Raw genomic sequence first — 23,686 nt, forward strand, 5'->3', positions numbered from 1 at the left:
GTGGCTGTTATTTTTCATAGAACGTTACTGTCATGGTCTACGCACAGGTTGGAAAAGAATTTCCAGACATGAGGCAGAATGAAGGGAGAATAAAGTTTATTAGAGTGGGAGATGCTCTTGGAACAGAGGCCAGCTCCAGGAAGAGCCGATCCCTTTCTTGGGCTGGTAGCCAATTTTTATAGCCTCAAGACAGAAAATTCCTACTGGAAGGGTGGCATTAGGTGATTGGTCAAGATGCTACAGAATAGGTAATAGGGTGGGAGTTTTACCTACTATGGGGCCAGAAAACTGGCTGGTTTAAAGTCAGAGGCTCATGGCAACAGTTGCTATGGGACTTGATCATTTCCAGAGATATTTGCACCATGACAAAACAGAGGGCTCCACACCTGTGACCTGGTTTAGGGTTCCACAGTTGCTACTCAAAGAAACCAACAACACAGGCATCACTCCATCACTCAGGAGCTTGTTGGAAATGCGGACGCTCTGTTCTTACTGTAGGATTTGGGAGAGAGGTAGATAGTGATGGGAAGCTTTACATAATCTAAAGTGTGTGTGTGTGTGTTTATTGAAATACATTTGGGTAAAGCATAAAGATCTGGGGAGACTAACCTGAGCAAGAGTCCCTGAAAAATTGTTCGATTAAAAAAGAAAGAAAATGCAGAAGCTCCGACTTGACCCAGACCTGCTGAATTAGAATCTGCGTTTTAACAAGATCCCCAGGCAGTCTGCATACACATTGAAGTTTGAGAAGCACTGTCTTCAATATAGGGAGCTTGGGATACAGCTGATGGAAAGGGGGCCCAAATGTGCCAGAAAGGCTATTCTACAGGAGCCAGGTTCTTTGGGGGCAGACAGGAGGAGTTCCTGGTGCCTTCATGGGATTCAAGCATTTCTGATCACCCATAGTCGCCTGCAGTGAGCAGCATCCGCACATCTTCTCCTGTAATTCTCACATCCTGTGATGTGGAGTGAAGCCCCAGAGGATTAGGGTTCGATACATTACTTTTTCATTAATGCACTCATGTGTTCAGCCCTGGGCACTGAGGGTAAGCCAGAGCAAGGATCCTGCTCTGATGAAGACCACCTTCCATGAGGGAAAGTAAGCAATAAATAAGAAATCAACAAGAAAGCGTCAGTTAGTAAAAAGTGCAATGAAGAAAGCAAGTCGGGGTGATGTGACAGGTTGGTTCTGACTCGAGGGGAAGGTCAGTGGCGTAGCTCTAAGGGACTGAAACGTGCCCACCTCTGCTGCCCAGCCATGGCCCCAGGACCCCAGATCCAGTGGCATGGCCTAAGTAGCTGTATTAGCAAAACAAGAGCTCACTCAATTCCTGAACACCTGGACAGAGTCAGCACTGGCCCTCACACTCGCTGCGAGGCAAAGGGAAAATCCCATGGAATTAGCCCCTGTCCTCTAGACCTTGGGTTTTCTAGGCCCCTGGAAGGCCCCGTTCTCACTGATTTAGAAATGCCCAAGCCACTTTCTGGTTTTAGTGAGGCACCATTATTCTCAGTTTCCACAGAGGAGAGTTTGAGACAGGCCTGGCCCTGAGACCCCAGAGAAGCAATATTTTTTATTTCCCTCCTGGGAACAGCAAAGCCCACCAGCCGCCTGAATAAACAGCAGGCTGGCGGTAGCCTCACCCCATCAGCCTGCTGGGCCAAGACAGCTGGGGTCCCGCAGGGCTGCAGCAGCAGATGCCCCTCCTTAGCCACCCTCCCCGACTCAGGCACCTCTCCCCCAGGGATGCTGGCCTTGCAGGGCTCCCCACTGCTCCCTGGGGTTCTGCCTTCCTCATATTAAGGGTCTTTTGTGGGGTATGTCTCAGGAGGCACCAGGGATGCTGCCTACCCAGGACACTCTCCATCCTGCCCTGGGAGAAGGCTGAACCCCATGACCTCATGCCTCTGGCTCTTCCCCTCTGGGACAGCTGTGACTATGACATTTATGGTGTGTGCAACTTGGCTTGTGAATAGCACTGGCAACGTGGGAGAGGGAGCAGGAAGGGTGCCCGTCTTGCAGGGTGAACACATCCCATCGTCCCTGCCAAGGGTCCTGGTGCTGTGAGGAGGGAGAGGAAGAGGGAAGAAGAGTGGGTAGGGAGGGCTGGCAGAGAAGGCAGGACACAGCCAGACAGGACGACTGAAGTTCTGAGAGCTGGGTCACGGGACTCGGGCCAAAGAGCCGAGAGGTGTTCCCAGAAGGAGGGCCACGTGCTGGGGCAGGCAGTAGGGCGTCGAGGGCGCCTTCTAAGAGCAAGCCCACCTTGCCAGATGGGACAGGTGTCCTGCTCTGACCACAGCCAGATGCACAGGTGGCCAAGAGGAGGAAGTGTGCAAACTAGGCAGGTCCCCTGGGAAAAGGGAAACTACATATAGGTTTCCCTGGAATTGGGGGTACACCTGGCAGCCAGCCCTGGGCAGCACAGATGGTCAGAGGGCGGCTTTAAGGAGCCATGGAGGGCCAACACAACCAGACATGCACACTGGTGCAGTGGACGTGGATGGAAGGGCTGTTCCATGGGTTCAGACGTATCCTGACTTTGTCCAGCTGTGGGACAAGTATGTGCATGCCTGGGTGAGAGCATGGGGCAGCTTCAGCCAAAAGTGTTGGGACCTGAGGGAAAGACAACCAGGGTCAAGGCTCCATCAGTTTTCTGTGGTCTTGCTCTCCCGCCCAGAAGCAGGGATGAGGTATGGTGGGCAAAGTGCAGGCTCTGGAGACCAGGTATGAAACGCACACCACAGTCACTACCTGGTTTTATGTAACCACATAAGGCAAGGGATGGGACCTCTCCAGGCCCCAGTTAGAGGAGGTCGGAATAATGATGCCTGCCTCCCAGGCTTGGTTTGGAGAATGAATGAAGAGGCACATATAGCTCAATGCCAGGCACAAAGCAGGGCTCGACACGTGGAGCTGAAGGTGGGGTGGAGTGGACTCTCGGGATCTTGGTAGCAGATATGCAGGTAGGAAGGGGAAGGGAGCTAAGGCGTCCTGCGGCTGGGACAGGGAGGAAGGCAAGGACTCAAGGCTGGTGTGATGTGAAGGACTCCTGTAGGAGACCACGCGAGATTGCAGCTGGGCCAAAGCACTGTCCCGACTTGTGTAGCAGGCACGTCCAGCCCCCACCTGAGACACAGGGCTCAGGTGCAGATGGCAAGCTTGGGGTTGAAGGGAGCAGGGTCCTTGTGGGAGGAAGTGAGACAGTGCAGGGGGCGGGGGTCACTGGACCTGGTGGCAGGGCTCGGAGTTCTCATCAACCCACCCTGCCGCACCTCCTCAGAGGCCTCCAGGACATAACTAGGACCAGGTTGCCTGGGACAGCCACCCCTGAAGACAGCTGTCTGCAGCCCCTGGAGGAGAGCTGCAGGGGGAGAGCAGCTAGAAGCAGCCGGTGCTCCAGCTGGCGGGACAGCCGGGGCGCCACACAATCCCTGACCGCAGCTGGCGGAGGTGGTAGGCAGGCCCGTGCTGCAGGGGGTGGCCGGCTGGCGTGTTCCGTCACTCCCGCAACCAAACAGCTGCTGAGCATTTGGTCCACACCCCGTGTGGGGCTAAAATCCAGCGAACAAAAATAAGTTAGACCCAGGTCATCCTCAAGACATTCAGAGCCTGGAAGATAGTCAAACACACAAAGAGCAAGAAGTTCTAGGCCTTTGATGACCAACCCTGGAAGTACAGCCATGCATTCCCTTATGTTGCGGCAGCTCCAAGCTATTCCTAGGCCAGTGGATGTAGGATGGATGCTCACACCGTAAATCCCTTTAGCCAAGAAGAAAACCTTTCATGCCATGGTGACAAATTAGATTTGAAGTGTATACAACCCTGGAGAGCTAATATATTGACCTGAGCCCTTACTAAGATGTGAATTAACATGGGAACTGAAATATATCTTAGAAATCTTCTCTCCAATCCTTTCTCATTTCACAGATGAGGACACTCTGGTCAGGCAGGGTGAGTGACACTCCTTTCCAAGGCCACACTGGAGTGAGGAGAGTGAAATGATTTACAGCAAACCCTTCTGTGAACGATCGGAAGAGAGTGCACTTGGTATCTCGATGTGAGTGGAGGGAGGGCAGAAAGGAGAGGCTTGGAAAGAGACAGCTCCCCTGACTCATGGCCAGGTCTGCACAGACAAAGTTACATTTCCCCATTAGTTGGTAAAGAGATATATCCCCCAGTGTCAGGAACGATCTTTTGATCTTGCCTTCCAGACCAGAAACACAAAGGCCACCAAATCCTTACGTCTGGGGGAGAAGCCCTCAGCAATGCTTACGCCAACACATTCTGGGGAGAGGGCCAGCTCTGGGTCTGGTAAATCCATTGTGGACTTTAAATCTCACTTGGATGCAACATTATCAGGAGAAAAGCCTTCAGATGACACACAAGGTTCCACAGAGCCATCTGTATTCATGGATGGGGTTTGCAAACTCCAGCAGGCAGGTGCGAGGGGAAGAGCCACACACATACACTTGGGCAACAGAAATCACACTTTGGAAAGCTGTGGAAATAGGCATGCAACTATTTTAAGACCCTGGGCTAGGCACCCACACATATGCAAGAGCACATGTGTAAACAGTCACCTCCAAGTAATTATAAATGTTGACAGGTGTCCTGCAGCTAAGCGGGGGTGGGGCATTTCTTCACAAAGTTTTGCAGTTTTTATGGGCATGACTTCATTCAACGAAAGCCTTGAAGCTAGAATAAATTATTTTAATGACCTGTCCCTCTGTTTGTCTTTTTCTTTGCTTCGGGAATAAATTGACTCCTGGAAGCAGTAGGCGGTACTACAGCTGAACCGTTGCCTCTTGTCCTGCCGCCATCAGAAGGCACTTTTAGGCCTGGGCAGCCTACAAGTCTTTGTATCTCTGAGTGCACTCAGAGCAAAAGTCTTCTGGGCTGAATCTGTGCCCTTGAGTGAAAAGGGCCATGCAATGAGGTTCTGCCTTTGCCTTTTCCTTCTAGACTTCTAATTCCTATCTCTCCTGGCACCTATACTCTGCGCCCGCCCTGTGCTTAGTCATTCAGCCGTGTCCGACTCTTTGTGACCCTATGGACTGTAGCCTGCCAGGTTCCTCTGTCCATGGGATTCTCTAGGCAATAATATTGGAGTGGGTTGCCATTCCCTTCTCCAGGGGATCTTCCCACCCAGGGATTGAACCCTCATCTCTTACGTCTTATGCATTGGCAGGCGAGTTCTTTACTACTAGTGCCACCTGGGAAGCCCATATTTGTGCCTGCTGCTGCTGCTGCTGCTACTACTAAGTCACTTCAGTCATGTCTGACTCTGTGTGACCCCATGGACTGCAGCCCACCAGGCTCCTCCGTCCATGGGATTTTCCAGGCAAGAGTACAGGAGTGAGGTGCCATCGCCTTCTCCATATTTGTGCCAACACCCACTTTAACTCCAATACATACCGCTACTTCGTGCATCCCTTTCCCTTTCCCTTTCCCAGCCATTTTCAAAAAAGGGTGAGTCTGGATCTACCACACTGAAGGTTCTTGGACCACTGACCACCTTAGATGTCCTTTTACTTGGACCAGTTCTAGAGAAATGCCCATGCGGTTTCAGGCCTCTACTACGTGAACAGGAAAGATGTTTTGAGGCATAAGTTTCTGAAACACAATGAAATGGTTATGCTAAGATACATGCTCCAAAATTATAAAAATTAGAAAGTCTGTCAATACCAAGTTTCGGTAAGAATGTGTATGGAGTATTCACACCCTGCTAGAGGTGCCACTTGGGAGAACAGTATGGCAATAAAGTTGCCCCTTGGTATCTGCAGGAAATTAGTTCTAGGACCCCCGAGAACAGATAAGAGAATCCATTCAAGTCCTTTATATGAAAGGGTGTTGTTCAGTCGCTCAGTTGTGTCAGACTCTTGTCGACCCCGTGGACTGAAGCACATCAGGCTTCTCTGTCCTTCACTATCTCCTGGAGTTTGCTCAGACTCTTGTCAATTGAGTCTATGATGCCATCCAACCATCTCATCCTGTCACCCCCTTTTCCTCCTGCCCTCAATCTTTCCCAGCATCCCAGGGTCTTTTCCATCAGCTCTTTGCATCAGGTGGATCATAAATACTCCCCCCCCCCTCAAATTCCAGAAAGCTCCAGAAAACAAACATTGAATTTGCCACATATTGACATAACATTTGCATTGTATTAGGTATTGTGAGTAATCTAGAGATGAGTTAAAGTATATGGTAAGATGTCCGTGAGTTTTATGCAAATACTACACCATTTTATTCATTGGAAGGACTGATGCTAAAGCTGAAGCTCCAATATTTTGGCCACGATGGGTTGAATCTATTGATGCAAAACATGTGGACGCAGAAGGCCAATCATATCCCTTAAAATTGGTGATAAGCATAACAGCCCAGTAGTCTCATTCCCACTTACATATCATAAAGAAATGTATGCATGTATAGGATGGGCTTTTAGAGGGGCGCTCCTGGGGCTAGTATGAATCACAAAACTAAAAATAGCACCCATATTCACCACCAGTAGGCAAGATCAGCAAATTGCGGTATAATCTCACACTAGAATACTACACAGGAATAAAAATTAATGAACTGCAAGCCACAGAATTGACATAAACACTCTAAGTTGAATGAAAGAAACCCAACACACATACACACATACTTCTATAGGATTCTATGTATTTAAAGTTAAAAAACAAACAAAACTATTGTATTTAGGGATGTATCTTTAGGTGATGAAACTGTAAAGAAAAGCAAGGAAGATGATAAAATTAAGGATAGAGCGTCCTTTCAGGGATGGGATGTATTAGGCTGGGGTAAAAAGAACTGAGGTTTTGCGTTGTTGAAATTTGCCATTTGAAATTGGAATATATTCTAAATAAATGTGGTCATGTTATACCTCATTTTAATGTGCATTTCTTGCTTTATGTTTTTTTGCTTATAACATAACTTGCTGTTTTATATTTACCTTAGACTATGGAAATGAAGTTAGACAGAAAGCAAATTCGAGCAATTTTCTTATTTGAGTTCAAAAATGGGTTGTAAAGTGGCAAGACATCTTGCAACATCAGCCGCGCATCTAGTCCGGGAACTGCTAATGAACATACCGTGCAGTGGTGTACAGTGCGAGAAGTTTTGCAAGAGTTGAGAGCCTTGAAGCTGAGCAGCACAGTGGCTGCACATAAGAAGTTACAATGACAACTCAGAGCCATCATTGAACCTAATCCTCTTACAACTACATGAGAAGTTGGCAAAGAACTCAACATCAACCATTCTACAGTAGTTTGGCATTTGAAACAAACTGCAAAGGTGAAAAAGCTCAGGTAATGGGTGCCTCATGAGCTGTCCGGAAATTTTTTTTTAAATTGTCATTTTGAAGTGCTCTCTTCTCTTATTCTATGCAACAGCAACAAACTATTTCCCAAATGGATTGTGGCATGTGATGGAAAGTGGATTGTATACGATAACCGGCTCAGTGGTTGGACCGAGAAGCTCCAAAGCACTTCCCAAAGCCGAACGTGCACCAAAAAAGTCATGGTCACTGGTTGGTTGTCTGCTGCTAATCTGATCCACTACAACTTTCTGAATCCTGGTGACACCATTCCATCTGAGAAGCACGCTCAGCGGATCGATGAGATGCAATGAAAACTGCAATGCCTGCAGCCTGCATCAGTCAGCAGAAAGGGCCCCATTCTTCTCCACGACAACGCCTGACCACACGTTGCACAACCAACGCTTCAAAAGTTAAATGAATTGGGCTACCAAGTTTTGCCACATCCGCCATATTCACCTGACCTCTTGCCAACCCACTACTACTTTTTCAAGCATCTTGATCTTGACCACTTTTTGCACGGAAAATGTTTCCACAGCCAGCAGGAGGCAGAAAATGCTTTCCAAGAGTTCGTTGAATCCCAAAGTATGGATTTTTATGCTACAGAAATAATCAAACATTTCTCATTGGCAAAAATGTGCTGATTGTAATGGTTCCTATTTTTTATTAATAAAGCTGTGTTTGAGCCTAGTTAAAATGATTTAAAATTCACAGTCCAAAACTGCAATTACATTTGCACCAAACTAATAAGTGGGAAGAGGGCATGTGGGGAGCTTTTAGGGTGTTAGCACTGCTCTGTTTCTTGAACTGGGTGGTGGCTGCACGGTATTTGCTTTACAATGATTTGCTAAGCTGTACATTCATTGTTTACGCACTGTCCTATGCATGTGCTATTTTTCACCATTTAAAACACAAGTTCAACCAAAATCACTCCACCAAGCAGAGCTCCCAGAGCTCACTTTACCAGGAGGTGAGATTCTCTCAACAGTTTAGATTCCATTTCTCTCTCCTTCCTTCCTCTTTCATCTGCAAATGGAGTTTCCATTCTTAAATCCTCCTGCAGAGCCGAGGTGGATGTACACATGTGTATGTGCCTGCTTCTTCTGCCAAGTTCTGATCTTACTCTGGGCAAAATGCCCCTCCATTTGACCCCTTTTGTCTGGTCTGACCTCCAAAGAACTCTCCTTGGGATTCAAGAATATCCAAAGGCCAGGAGCAGAGGTTCAATTCCATTCCTCCTGCAGAGTCAGGCTGGAGAAGGAGTGTTTTTTCCATTTACCCAACATTCTGCCTTTTCAATGTACGCAGACTGCAGACAGAGTTGGCCAGCAAAAGCCAGGAGACGAGTGGCCAGACTCAAAGACAAGAGACTCTGGTCTGTGGGCCCAAGGCCCAGGCCCATCATTATTCACTGTCACACCAAAGCACCTCGTCATCTTGGGCTGCCTGTTGGGGAAACTTTCACTGGATGGGACCTTCCCTAACTCAACTTTAATCCTATTTAACAGGATTTATGGGATATGGCCATGGTTCTGCCTAGAAATTCCCTTGGAAGGACTATTGCTATAAGTCTGGTTAGGAAAAACTGACGCTCCCAGGGCAACTAGCAATAATTTGAAGATGCTTATAAGGTTTATTAGAAAGAGTCTGGACAAGGAACCAGAAGACCTGAGCTCCAGCCTATTCTTTCCCAGCACTGTGTCTGTAGGAAAACCATTTAAATTTCCTTTGGTCTCATATCTTATCCAGCTCATAGGAACAAAGAAACTAAATGTAAATGGGATGCTTTAAAACTACTGCTGCTGCTGCTGCTGCTGCTAAGTCACTTCAGTCATGTCCAACTCTTTGTGACCCCAGGGACTATAGCTCACCAGGTTCCACTGTCCACGGGATTCTCCAGGCAAGAATACTGGAGTGGGTTGCCATGCCCTTCCTCCAGGGGATCTTCCTGACCCAGGGATTGAACCCATGTCTCCTGCAGTTCCTGCATTGCAGGCAGATCCTTTACCACTGAGCCCCCAGGGAAGCCACTAAGTAAAACCACTAAAGCTATACAAATATAAGGGATGATGATGATGATGACGATTAAAAGGTTCCAGTTCTTGCTACTAAACATTCCATAGTTTTGAAAAAGAGATAGCTCTCATCAATGTAACTATGGTTAGTTTTGGCGAAAACCCAGTGACTGTGACTGTTCAGAAGATAGATGCTGCTGGGTAGCGGCATTGCACCAAATTCACCCACAGCCCCATCCTTTGCCAGCAGAGAGGGCTCAGCTGCTAGACAAGGCTGGAAACAGATTATACCCTTCAACAAAGCTCAGCGCACTGGCCTTCTCAGAGCTGAGTGCCTGACCTTGCTTGGCCTCATGGGCACTGTGTTCTACCCCCAGAGCCATCTTTCCCAGGCTGTGTTCTCCAGAGAGAATGAAAAACATGTGGCTGCCAAGTCAGGTAAAAGCAGAAGAGGAGGCTGTCACTGATGTTCCTGCACATCTGGATGGTTCCAGGGGCCAAGAGAAAGGGAGGTACTTTTCAACTTCGAAGGTCCAACTAGATCCTGGTCTAATTCCTTTTGAACCCATTCGAAAGAATCAGACGCTGGTTCTAAGGAGGAGAAAGAATCCCAAGCCTGCATGAAGTCCATTGGTAGTAAGATGCTGTTGACCATTCCTAATCCCATCAGTCTAGCTATTACTATCAGGGAAGGAAAGACTCAAGATGCCAAGTAGCCTGATTCTCTTAGGGAGCCCCTCCAGGAGGAGTGGGGTGATAAGAGTAAACTGGCAAGAAGATCCTATTGGGCACCTTGGCCTGCCTCCGAGTTTGGGCTCCAGTACCCTGACCCTGCTCATTAGACCTCACAACTGAAGTGACCATGGACCTACCAACCCTCCCAGAGCAAACGGCCACGTTCAGACAGCACTTCATCCCAGCACTGAGGGAGTTAAGCCTACGGGTAGTTGAGGAGGCTCTGGTGTTCTCTATCTTTAAACATTTTTTTTTAATTGGAGGATAATTGCTTTACAATGTTGTGTTGGTTTCTGCCGTACAGCAACATGAAGCAGCTGTAAGGATACATGTATACCTTGGCTCTTGTGCCTCCCTCCCACCCCAATCCCCACCCTACTCCTCCAGGTCATCACAGAGTGCTGGGCCAAGCTCCCCGTGTCATACAGCAGCTTCCCATCAGTTATCTGTTTTACATATCAGTTCAGTTCAGCCGCTCAGTTTTGTCTGACTCTTTGCGACCCCATGAACCGCAGCACGCCAGGCCTCCCTTCCCACCACCAACTCCTGGAGTCCACCCAAACCCATGTCCATTGAGTCAGTGATGCCATCCAACCATCTCATCCTCTGTTGTCCCCTTCTCCTCCCGCCCTCAATCTTTCCCAGCATCGGGGTCTTTTCAAATGAGTCAGCTCTTCGCATCAGGTGGCCAAAGTATTGGAGTTTCAGCTTCACCATCAGTCCTTCCAATGAACACCCAGGACTGATCTCCTTTAGGATGGACTGGCTGGATCTCCTTGCAGTCCAAGGGACTCTCAAGAGTCTTCTACAACACCACAGTTCAAATGCATCAATTCTTCTGCACTCAGCTTTCTTTATAGTCCAACTCTCACATTCATACACGACTCCTGGAAAAACCATAGCCTTGAACAGATGGACCTTTGTTGGCAAAGTAATGTCTCTGTTTTTTAATATGCTGTCTAAGCTGGTCATAACTTTCCTTCCAAGAAGCAAGCATCTTTTAATTTCATGGCTGCAGTCACCATCTGCAGTGATTTTCAAGCCCCCAAAAATAAAGTCTGATACTGTTTCCACTGTTTCCCCATCTATCTGCCATGAAGTGATGGGACTGGATGCCATGATCTTAGTTTTCTAAATGCTGAGCTTTAAGCCAACTTTTTCACTCTCCTCTTTCACTTTCATCAAGAGACTCTTTAGTTCTTCACTTTCTGCCATGAGCGTGGTGTCATTTGCATATCTGAGGTTATTGATATTTCTCCCTGCAATCTTGATTCCAGCTTGTGCTTCTTCCAGCCCAGCATGTCTCATGATGTACTCTGCATAGAAGTTAAATAAGCAGGGTGACAATATACAGCCTTGACGTACTCCTTTCTCTATTTGGAACCAGTCTGTTGTTCCATGTCCAGTTCTAATTGTAGCTTTCTGACCTGCATACACGTTTCTCAAGAGGCAGGTCAGGTGGTCTGTATTCCCATCTCCTGAAGAATTTTCCAGTTTATTGTGATCCACACAGTCAAAGCCTTTGGCATAGTCAATAAAGCAGAAATAGATGTTTTTCTGGAACTCTCTTGCTTTTTCCATGATCCAGCAGATGTTGACAATTTGATCTCTGGTTCCTCTGCCTCTTCTAAAACCAGCTTGAACTGGTCCTGGAAGTTCACGGTTCACATATTGCTGAAGTCTGGCTTGGAGAATTTTGAGCATTACTTTACTAGCATGTGAGATGAGTGCAATTGTGCAGTAGTTTGAGCATTCTTTGTCATTGCCTTTCTTTGGGATTGGAATGAAAACTGACCTTTTCCAGTCCTGCGGCCACTGCTGAGTTTTCCAAATTTGCTGGCATATTGAGTGCAGCACTTTCATAGCATCATCTTTCAGGATTTGAAATAGCTCAACTGGAATGCCATCACCTCCACTAGCTTTGCTCATAGTGATGCTTCCTAAGGCCCATTTGACTTCACATTCCAGGATGTCTGCTCTAGGTGAGTGCCCACACCATCATGATTATCTGGGTCGTGAAGATCTTTTTTGTACAGTTCTGTGTATTCTTGCCACCTCTTCTGAATATCTTCTGCTTCTATTGGTGCATACCATTTCTGTCCTTTATTGAGCCCATCTTTGCATGAAATGTTCCCTTGGCATCTCTAATTTCCTTGAAGAGATCTCTAGTCTTTCCCATTCTATTGTTTTCCTCTATTTCTTTGCTTTATAGCTGAGGACGGCTTTCTTATCTCCCGTTGCTATTCTTTGGAACTCTGCATTCAAATGGGTCTATCTTTCCTTTTCCTCTTAGCTTTTCGGTACCCTTCTTTTCACAGCTATTCCTAAGGCCTCCTCAGACAGCCATTTTGCTTTTTTGCATTTCTTTTTCTTGGGGATGGTCTTGATCCCTGTCTCCTGTACAATGTCACGAACCTCCGTCCTTAGTTCATCAGGCGCTCTATCAGATCTAATCCCTTGAAATCTATTTCTTACTTCCACTGTATAATCATAAGGGATTTGATTTAGGTCATACCTGAATGGTCTGGTTGTTTTCCCTTCTTTCTCAATTTAAGTCTGAATTTGGTAATAAGGAGTTCATGATCTGAGCCACAGTCAGCTCCTGGTCTTGTTTTTGTTGACTGTATAGAGCTTCTCCATCTTTGGCTGCAAAGAATATAATCAATCTGATTTCGGTGTTGGCCATCTGGTGATGTCCATGTGTAGAGTCTTCTCTTGCGTTGTTGGAAGAAGGTGTTTGCTATGACCAGTGTGTTCTCTTGGCAGAACTATATTAGCCTTTGCCCTGCTTCATTCTGTACTCCAAGGCCAAATCTGCCTGTTACTCAAGATGTTTCTTGATTTCCTACTTTTGCATTCCAGTCCCCTATAATGAAAAGGACATCTTTTGGGGGTGTTAGTTCTAAAAGGTCTTGTAGGTCTTCAGAGAACCATTCAAATCAGCTTCTTCAGCATTACTGGTCGGGGCATAGACTTGGATTACCGTGATACTGTATGGTTTGCCTTGGAAATGAACAGAGATTATTCTGTTGTTTCAGAGACACAACAGTGCATCCAAGCACTGCATTTCGGACTCTTCTTACATACGGATTTGTCAATGCTACACTCTCGATTCATCCCACTTTCTCCTCCCATGTGTTCACAAGTCTGTCCTTTACATCTGCGTCTCTATCCTTGCCCTGCAAATAGGTTGATCTGTGCCATTTTCCTATATTCCATATATATGCATTAATATAGAATATTTGTTTTTCTCTTTCTGATTTATTTCACTCTGTATAATAGGCTCTAGTTTCATCCACCTCATTAGAACTGACTCAAATTCGTTTATTTTTTTGGCTGAGTAATATTGGAAAAGACTCTGATGCTGGGAGGGATTGGGAGCAGGGGGAGAAGGGGACGACAGAGGATGAGATGCCTGGATGGCGTCACTGACTCAATGGATGTGAGTCTGAGTGAACTCCAAGAGTTGGTGATGGATGGGGGGCCTGGCATGCTGCGATTCATGGGGTTGCAAAGAGTCAGACATGACTGAGCGACTGAACTGAACTGAAATATTCCCTTGTATATACATACCACAATTTCTTTATCCATTCATCTGTCAATGGATTTGAGGTTGCTTCCATGTCCTGACTATTGTAAATGTTCAATAGAAATGAACATTGGGATACATGTGGCTTTTTGAATTACGGTTTTCTCAGGGTACATGCCCAGTAGTGGGCTTGCTGGGTCATATGGTAGTGTTATTCCTAGGTTTTTAGGGAATCTCCATACTGTTCTCCACAGTGGCTGTATCAGTTTACATTCCCATCAACAGTACAGGAGGGTTCCCTTTTCTCCATATTCTCTCCAGCATTTATTGTTTGTAGATTTTTTTGATGATGGTCATTCTGTCAGGTATGAGGTGATACCTCATTGTAGTTTTGATTTGCATTTCTCTAATAATCAGCCATCTTGAGCATCTTCTCATGTGATGTTGGCCATCTGTATGTGGTGTTCTCTTTCTGGGAACGTTTTAGGAGTGTAAGGAGTGTGCTGAAATCAATCCTTGAAACCATAACGTTTCATCATCCTTATCTCAGTTCTCCTGGCAAAGCAACAGAGGGATATTTGCCCCCACTCTCTCATTGGTCATAACCTGAGTACTTTGTTCAACTTTATCCCCTCAGGAAACACACAAAGTAGGCAGCGGACCTTTCCCACTTCACAGATGGGAAAAGTGAGATATGGCTGCGTAGGCATGGCAAACAAAGAGTAATTCACTGTCCTGACTCCTGGTCCAGTGGCTTTTTTTGCCCGCCTGAGGAGCCTGGCATCCGGTCCCATCACTTCATGGGAAATAGATGGCGAAACAGTGGAAACAGTTTCAGACTTTATTTTGGGGGGCTCCAAAATCACTGCAGATGGTGACTGCAGCCATGAAATTAAAAGACGCTTACTCCTTGGAAGAAAAGTTATGACCAACCTAGATAGTATATTCAAAAGCAGAGACATTACTTTGCCGACTAAGGTCCATCTAGTCAAGGCTATGGTTTTTCCTGTGGTCATGTATGGATGTGAGAGTTGGACTGTGAAGAAGGCTGAGTACCGAAGAACTGATGCTTTTGAAGTGTGGTGTTGGAGAAGCCTCTTGAGAGTCCCTTGGACTGCAAGGAGATCCAACCAGTCCATTCTGAAGGAGATCAGCCCTGGGATTTCTTTGGAAGGAATGATGCTAAAGCTGAAGCTCCACTACTTTAGCCACCTCATGCGAAGAGTTGACTCATTGGAAAAGACTCTGATGCCGGGAGGGATTGGGGGCAGGAGGAGAAGGGGACGACCAAGGATGAGATGGCTGGATGGCATCACGGACTCGATGGATGTGAGTCTGAGTGAACTCCGGGAGATGGTGATGGACAGGGAGGCCTGGCGTGCTGCAATTCATGGGGTTGCAAAGAGTCGGACACGACTGAGCGACTGAACTGAACTGAGCTGAACTGAAGAGCCTTACATACACCTTCTTACTTACATCTGCTATCTCAACTAATCACCCACCAGGGAACCTCAGCTTCTCCATGAGAGACCCCCCAAAGCCCACTTTTTCATGAGGAATAATAATATATTTACAGTCATTTCATTATTAAATTTATCTTACATTAACATTCTAAAAAGTAAATAGTTTTCTACTTGAAGTAGCAGCTCTTTGAGCCACTGCTTCAAGAATTCATTCAAGGACTGGATGCCAGTCAATAAACTTCTCATCCATCAGGCTGAATGATGATCATTCCTTTTCTGATAATTACATGATTGCTTATTTACATGTTGAAGCATCACAACAACAAATCAATGTCAACATTACTGTTTACGACTTCAATCTCCTATCAGCTGTGAAAACCATAGCTCCAGCTGTGCATCTCTTTCGAACTCAGCCATACAAATGCATCTCTGTCTACGGACATTACATTACTAGTCTACTTTTCCTGGAGGTGAGCAGCCTGAATGGTTTCCAATAAGGGGTATTATTTATTAGTAAACATTTTATGTCTTTTTTTTCTAAAATGGATTTGAGATGGATTATTGCCCCTTCTCTCTAACACACACAGAGACATGCACCAGAATAGTTTCTTTAAGAGAGGAAATTATTAACCATATACCCAGAAGAGAGATGATTCCACCTTAAAATATGAAGTAAGATACTTATTGTACTTTTTACATTTTATTCAGCTCTGAGTTCCCGCGAAGTCAAGGGGAAAGTAGATATACATTGTTTAGTGGTTCTTATATATGGGAAAAAGAAGGTATTTACATTTATATTTCACTATTTCTTTTTATCACCAACAATTTGGCATGATTTTGGATGAGTGTTTTATGTATATTTTTTTTCTTTCCAAAGAATAATGAGTTAAATATAACCAGGGTACATGCTTATACACTTTGAGGTTTGATCAAGAGAAAGATATAGAAATCTAGAATCTTCCTTACCTCCTCCAGCTTGTCCACTCGCCCCACCAGTTTGGTGGTAACTGAATGCAGCTTCAGGAGATCCAAGCCGTAGAAAGCTCCTTCCAGCATGTCTATAATGGTGGAGAGCTACGAAACAAGGGCAGGCATCAGTCTAAGGCTGGTGCAGATAGACCGAGAGGGAGACGTCTCCGTGTTGGAGGGTGGACAGGGACACCACTAGCCAGGAATTGTGAGGTGGCCCTCAGAAACTGGCGCTTATGTGGGCGGATAGGCAGATCCAATGGTGTAGGTGTGTTCTGTCTATGAGTATATGGTTAAGAAGATAGAATCCTACAAGTCAACTGAGGTCTGAATAGCTTCACTAAACTGCTTGTACTTCCTTTATTAAGTCTATCAGTTGGATGCATGTCTGTCTTTCCTACTAGACTGTGAGCTCCTTGAAAGCAGTGCAATGTCATCTTCATCCTCGATTCCCCATGATACCCTGGCCCATAACAAGTGATATATAAACTCAACAAAGTGGCTTATTAACATCAGTGCCTTGAGGATATGCTTCTGAAATACTTCCATGCAGTGTCTGCTGAAGTCCCTGGAAGACACCAGCAAGCTTTACCTTAGCACTAAAAGCAAAACTGCCCCTGGGAGGTAAAAGAGACCCAGAGGCCCTCCTTTAAGGTGGCAAGTTGTCATGGGTACCCAGCTTTCTCAGGTTTTTTTGACACTGTCCTCCCTGCCAGTACAGATCCAGTGGGAGAAAGGTGGCTGAGGTGCTGGTGACATCCAGGTCATGCAAAGTTTAGGCACAGGAAGCATGAGAGATGCTTAAAGTGAGCCTCCCTGCCAAGGACTACCCCTGGGAAAGTCTGCTGGACATATGTGTGCCCCATAGCCTTTCTATCAGATAAGAACTCTGTGTGTGAAGCGCTCATGTTTCAAAGATCTCTTTCCTCTCCATCAGAGGACGATAGCTGAAGCCTGGGTGAGAGCCATGGAAGGGCAGCCAGTGAGTGATGATTCTCTGATTCCTAAAATGTTGCCTGCTATTGTTTCAGAACCCCCCAAGAGTCCAATCCTATAACTGAGTGATTGTGCCTTTGGTTCAGAAATTGTTTCACAGCAGAGCTGCAGCTCTGAGTGACATGGCTGAATTCTGGGACACTCATTTTACTGGTAAACCCTGCTGCTGCTGCTGCTAAGTCGCTTCAGTCATGTCTGACCCTGTGCGACCCCATAGATGGCAGCCCACTGGGCTCCCCCATCCCTGGGATTCTCCAGGCAAGAACACTGGAGTGGGTTGCCATTTCCTCCTTCAGTGCATGAAAGGGAAAAGTGAAAGTGAAGTCGCTCAGTCACGTCCGACCCTTAGGGACCCCATGGACTGCAGCCTACCAGGCTCCTCCGTCCATGGGATTTTCCAGGCAAGAGTACTAGAGTGGGGTGAAACCCAACTCTGCTTAAAGGAATGTCAGTGACGACCAGCTACCAAGTGTGCGCCAGCTTCTGGCATAGCAGTAGCACTTTACATGGTCATTCACTATTGGGATGTGTCTATCGAGCCCCAACTATATGTCAGTCATTGTGCCAAGTACTCAAGAGTTGTCATCTCATCTATTCTCAAAACCCTCAAAGGTAGATGTTATTCTTCCTACTTTTTAATTCGAGGAGACTGAGGTCAGGCCAGTTGAATAACTTGCATATCACCATGTAGCAAGCACTAGCAATGATTTGAACCCAAGTCTGACTCTAAATCAAGCTTATCCCATGAGCCCACACTACAGATGAAGAGGGGAAGGTGGGGATCAGATGAAGGCCTTAGCCGACCTATGCGGCTGCCCCAGATAGGGCCTGAGTTTCCCTACCCTGTGGTCCAGGATTATAGGATTCCAATTATGAGTATAGTTGCTTTACAGTGTTGTGTTATTTTCTACTGTACAGCAAAAATGAATCAGCCATACATGTACATATTATTGCTGTTGTTCAGTTGCTAAGTCATGTCAGATATTCACATATCTTCTCCTTTTTGGATTTACTTTCCATTCAGGAAACCCATTCGTGTCTGACTCTTTGCAACCGCATGGACTATAGCCTGCCAGGCTCCTCTGTCCATGGAATTCTCCAGGCAAGAATACTGGAGTGGGTTGCCATGCCCTCCTCCAGGGAATCTTCCTGACCCAGGGACTGAACTTGGGTCTCCTGCACTGCATCTAAGCCACCAGGGAAGCCCTTCAGGTCACCAGAGAATTAAGTAGAGTTCCCTGTGCTATATAGTATATTCTCATTAGTTATTTATTTTATATACAGTATCAATAGTATATATGTGCCAATCCCAGTCTCCCAATTCCTCCCACCTCCCTCTTTCCCCTTGGTATCTATACACTTGTCTCTAGGTCTGTGTCTACAGGATTGCAGTTTGCTGGTTGGACCTAGGGCAGGCCCCAGGCCTCTTCTTCCCTGGGTCACCCAGCTCCTGCACTGAGGACTAAAGGCTCACTGCTCTCTGTGTGTCTCTGGGGTGCCTGCTGTGCTGACAGTAAATCATGGCAGTAACTTTCCTGGAGAAGAACGCTGAGTTCTTTTGGCTAGCTGGGTCTGGCAGCTGCTCCCAGGCCCAGCCTCCTTGGCTCCAAAAGAGAGGGAGGCATACTTTGCTCTAGGCATCACCCTCAGACGTTAGAGTTGCAAATGACCAGTCTGTCAGTTCGTCAGCTCCGGATCCACACACAACACTCTCCGGCCCAGAGCCTGACCTCCTTTAAAGGCTAAAACAGGGCCCACTTACTCTAAGGCCTTGATCCCCAGCAAAAGCCTTGTCAGACTCATGGGTCCCTCTCACCCAGGCCTCACCCTCCACCAGGTCCTACCTTCAAGTCCCGGCTGTCTGCCTCCCGAAGCTTCTGGAGCCTGAAGTCTCCCTCGCAGGGATTGAGGGCGGACGGAGGTGCCACACAGGCACACTTGCAGGAGGACCCCGAGGTGATGGTCTCCACTGTGTAGAAGTCTTCCTTCCGGGAGGTCCCCGCGTTGACCCGCTGGCAGGCATCTCGGCCCAGGGGTCGCACTACACACTTGCACTGGCAGTCCGAGCCCTCAGACACGGCCTTGACTTTGTCATAGTCTCCCAGCAACTAGACAAAGACAGAGAGACCAGGTTGGGGCTGTGCAAACACCAGCATCCGTCACGGTCCTGAAAAAGGCTCTACATTCACTTTGTCAGATGTGCTGCTAGCCAGAGATCTCCGATAACTCTGGTGCGGAGTTGAAGGGGTCATCGCCAACACAATTTGCTGACTCTAGCATTTCCTGGAAGGCACTCTGAGTTCAGCTCTCTTTACTTATTTTGGAAAGGAGTGCATTTCTCAGGGAGCCTTAGTCTTTTATCACTTAAAGGAAAAAAACAAATAAGCTCCATCATTCTTCCAACAGTACTTGCCTCAGCTAGAATCCAGATTTAGACTAAAGAGGGAAAGGAGAAAGGATTGACGGAGGGATTGGAAAACTGACATTCCAATTTCAAGACTACTGGCTTCTGTTCCCCTTCATTCATTCTTCACTTATTGAGTGCCACCTTGGGACTAAGCTTGGTGCTATGAGAGGTAAAGCAATGAATGGGCCAGAGAGCCTGATCTCAAGAGCTTACTGTGCAAGAGGTCTCTAAGTTACAATCACACCAAGCAGGGAGCGGTAAGTACCCCGGATGTGGGAGTCCACTGGGAGCTCCAACAGAAGGCCACAGAGCGTGGCTTCTAGAAGGAAGTGGTATCTGATGTGGCCTCAAAGGATGAGTTAGATTTGGAAAAAAGAAACTGGGAGGAGAGAGACAGATGCAGATGTCAGTAGGTTTACTCAGCCCAAGGGTTCATTTGGCTCCTAGAATAGCTTCTGCACCCAAACCCCAGGCCAAAGCCAGGAAAGCAAACTGGCAGCACTTGCTGCCTCCACAGTGCTAAACATTTCCTTCTGAGTGCTCGCCCAGGCAGGAAAACACGCAATGGCAGGCAGGCTGGAACCACAATCCTAGGCACTTGCTGGGGACAAGGCTCCTCCCCAGCTCCTCTGCAAGACATCCTATATCCCCAAGGTCACGGCTCCCTCTGTGGGCACAGGGAACGGTTTCCTTCCTTTGACTAATGACCCTGGCAGGCAAGCTCTGGGCTTGTTGGAGTGGACATGTTCCTGGGATGCAGTTGGGGGAAAGAAGTCTTGTAATGTTTTTCTTGCAAAGGTTGGGTTTCTTCTAATACTAATATTTGTGTTAGGACTGTTGTCAAAGGCAGAATGGATCAGTGGAAGACAGAGTTATAGTTCAAGATGACTTAAGTGGCCGGTCTTTATGGGCCGATGGAAAATCATAGCTGTCTGTTCTCCGAAACTCTGCTTAGATTCCTGTATAGCCCTACTCAGAGACTCTGGGTGAATTCCTTCCTTTCAGGAGGCTCAAGTTTCAGGAAAGTTTTTGTTGATGGTCCTCCAGAGCCCCAGTGTGATGGATTTTTAAGTCTTTTTGATTTAGGGGTCAGTGCGAGGTTATGGATGAGCATAGGGCATATATTAGCATTATTCTTAAAGGAAGGGTGAGGTGACTAGTGTCTGATAAATGCCAAAGTGGAGCCGATCATTCTTTCTACAGGAAGGAGTCAAGGACCCCAGTCCAAGGGCTTAGTAGAGGCACAGGCAGCACTATAGGGATCCTTTTTCAGCCGTCCCTCCTCCTTAGGATTAAGGTGACACCCACCACACAATCATCAGGCCGGTCCTGGAAAGCATGCAATAAACAGTCTAGAGAGAACTGTTTTTTCCTGTCATGAGATCAGGGCTGCAGACGGTCAGAGGACCTGGGTCTGCCCATCTCTAGGGCCCTTTACCATTTCAAGCCTTATGGTCCTTATCTATAGAGCAGGAGTAAGCACGCGTGAGGATTGAGGCAAATTAAACAAGTGAACGCTCTCTGTAAAAGGATGTGTTACAGATCCTGTGCCTACCCGCTGTCACTCCCCGCTCCGACACCATCTGCCAGACCTGAGTGGATCTGCATTTCCACCTCATCTCCCCAGTGTGAGGGGGGCACTTACCATCAGTGCCAAAGTTGGGGGCTCACCTCACGTTCATCACACTTGTTGCGGCTCTCTTTCCTCCCTGGGGGTCTCACTCAATGTCATGAAATATCTCCCCATGGGTTACACCATCTGCCTTCGGTCCAACACGCCCGCCTGTTTTCACATTCCAGTTCTGACAAACAGCCACACAGACAAGAGATGGCCATACTTTCCACAACCCTTGAACCAAAAGGTTTTGATATTTTTTTCTTTCTTCTCAGGGAGTTGTGATGTGTCTCCCTTTCCTTCTCCTCTCCTTTTTCCTGATTCTGTAACCTTGAAAGACCCTATGACTTTGAGAGGAGGACCCATGTCTCTTCAGCTAAGAAAATGTTCTGATAAATGAGAAGCAAAAGCCCTCCCCTTCGGTAATGGAAGGACAACCAGCTGCCTCTGAACGCTTCAGCGAGGACCGTCTTAAGGCTCTTGCCATCACTGGGGCAAAAGGAGTGGGCATGGGACTCGCAGCCTACCTGAGATAAAACGTTCTCCTGGTTGTCTGCTTCGTTTTGCAGAGTCTCATCCTCTGTGGGTGCCACCGTCTGCACATCTGGGGGCTCGGTCGTCCCGGTGGGGGGAGAGCTGTACCCCCAGCCCAGAGTCGTAACCAGAGCGAAGCAGAGAACTAGCAGCAAAGACTTGGCCATGAGGAAGGCGACAAGAGGGAGCTCGGCCCCTTGGAAGAATGGCTGGGGTCCGGTGCGGAGGGGGCAGGGGGAGCGGGTATCTCAGCAAGGAGTGAGGCGAGAGGGTGTCTTGGCTGGAGCCCCAGAGTGACTGCTCTAGAGCTGGGTGCGGCCGGGCAGGGCAGGAATGTGCGCCCCAGAGACCCTGGTCATCTCCTTCCCGACGCGATCAGCCGGTAGACAGTGGGGCGCAGGGCAGGAGGAGGTGACAGGAAGGTGGAGGTGGCAAGGCGAGCGCGTCGTCCTCTGGAGAGGGCTCAGGTGGAAGGAGCGGGTCCGGCGGATGCGAGCGGGGCGACGCGCGCCGGGGCGGGCGGCGGGAAGCCTGGGGGCGCACCCGGGCCCTGTGGGAGTGCGGGGCCGGCAGCGGCGGCGGTGGCGAGGGCTGCTGGGCCAGGGCGCCGCGCAGCGCTGGCGCGGAGGGAGGGCGGAGCCTCTATTGTGCCGGGCCGCGGGGATGCAGCCAGTTACCGCGCGGAGGAGGAGGAGGACCGGGAAGCGCCCTGGGCTCCGGCGGCGGGGAGACCAGCCGACCCCGCCCCCGACTCGACCTCAGCGGCTGCTCACGCCCTCCAGGGGTGACGTCGGAAGGGCGCCTCTTTCATCTGACCGCAAAGGGGAGAGAAGTTACCCTGAGCCAGGTGCTTGAAGTTCGGGGATCCCTTGTGCCCATTCTCTCCGAAGGAGCGAGTTTCCTGTGGGTTGGCAGGTAGGTACCAAGAGCTGTCTCCAAGCGAGAGCCAGTATAGATGGATCCTCAGCAACCCCTTTTATTGCACCTGGAGGACCGAAGGAACATTTGCTCTTGGATGTTTCTTTTCCCTGACGACTCTGGAAAGACACTTGGCAGCTTTGAACTTAGCGCCACTGGTCGTTTGCTTGCCTGCCACAGCTTTAGAACCTGGTAATACCTCCACCCAGAGGATAACTACTGAACTCTCTGCAGGAGTGTCCTCAGTTCAGTTCAGCCGCTCAGTCGTGTCCGACTCATTGCGACCCCATGAACCGCACACGCCAGGCCTCCCTGTCCATCACCAATTCCCGGAGTCTACCCAGACTCATGTCCATTGAGTCGGTGATGCCATCCAACCATCTCATCCTCTGTCGTCCCCTTCTCCTCCCGCCCTCAATCTTTCCCAGCATTGGGGTCTTTTCAAATGAGTCAGCTCTTCGTATCAGGTGGCCAAAGTATTGGAGTTTCAGCGTCAACATCTGTCAATGAACACCCGGGACTGATCTCCTTTAGGATGGCCTGGTTGGATCTCCTTGCAGTCCAAGGGACTCTCAAGAGTCTTCTCCAACACCACAGTTCAAAAGCATCAATTCTTTAGCGCTCAGTTTTCTTTATAGTCCAACTCTCACATCCATACATGACTATTGGAAAAACCATAGCTAAGTTGTGTAATTATTAAAGACAAACAGAGTAGGTTTTTCAGTAAATCTCTGACAGTCTGTGGGACAGGGAGGAGGGGAGCCGGCAGCTGCTATTGGAGACGCAATTGATTGTCCACGGGAACAACTCTTACTGTCTTCATGGTTTGGGACAATTGTCAGGATCTCTGTCATTAGATGATCTCTTAGAAGATGTCCACCTTCAACAGTGTGCAGCTGTGTTACAGTATCCCTTAATTAGGTTCCGTTTTATAAACCAACAGTGACGATTTACAGTGTCTGAATTAAAGGAGGCACTGCACCTTCTGAGACAACTGTGGAAATGCAAAACAGAGCCAGACCCCTTAGAAGATGTGAAAAGTGTCACGCATCTTTGGGAAATTCAAACCCTGTGCCTTTTATAGTAAGGAAGAAGGGTCCTCATAATCTAAATAATAAACTATGAGATTTCAGCTCATATAAATGATGATAGTTGACAGAAGCACAGAGTTTTGCCAAGAGAACACACTGAT

General features: G+C 47.7%; 1 protein-coding gene across 3 annotated transcripts in view; it reads right to left on the bottom strand.

Moving 5' to 3' along the window:
• The window catches only part of OLFML2B (olfactomedin like 2B), a 48,439-nt gene extending 26,244 nt beyond the window's left edge, over positions 1-22,195 (bottom strand). For all 3 annotated transcript variants that reach the window (XM_004002705.6, XM_012185031.5, XM_012185028.5), the window contains exons 1-3: positions 21,570-22,195; positions 18,865-19,128; positions 16,022-16,129 (exon numbers count right to left, since the gene is read on the bottom strand). In XM_004002705.6, coding sequence (XP_004002754.1) covers positions 16,022-16,129; positions 18,865-19,128; positions 21,570-21,743 — 546 coding nt within the window. In that variant the 5' untranslated portion in view covers positions 21,744-22,195. The remainder of the gene's footprint in view (positions 1-16,021; positions 16,130-18,864; positions 19,129-21,569) is intronic.
• Positions 22,196-23,686: the final 1,491 nt, after the last annotated feature.

Source organism: Ovis aries, chromosome 1 (assembly GCF_016772045.2).
Source record: "Ovis aries strain OAR_USU_Benz2616 breed Rambouillet chromosome 1, ARS-UI_Ramb_v3.0, whole genome shotgun sequence".
NCBI classification, from domain to species: Eukaryota; Metazoa; Chordata; class Mammalia; order Artiodactyla; family Bovidae; genus Ovis; species Ovis aries.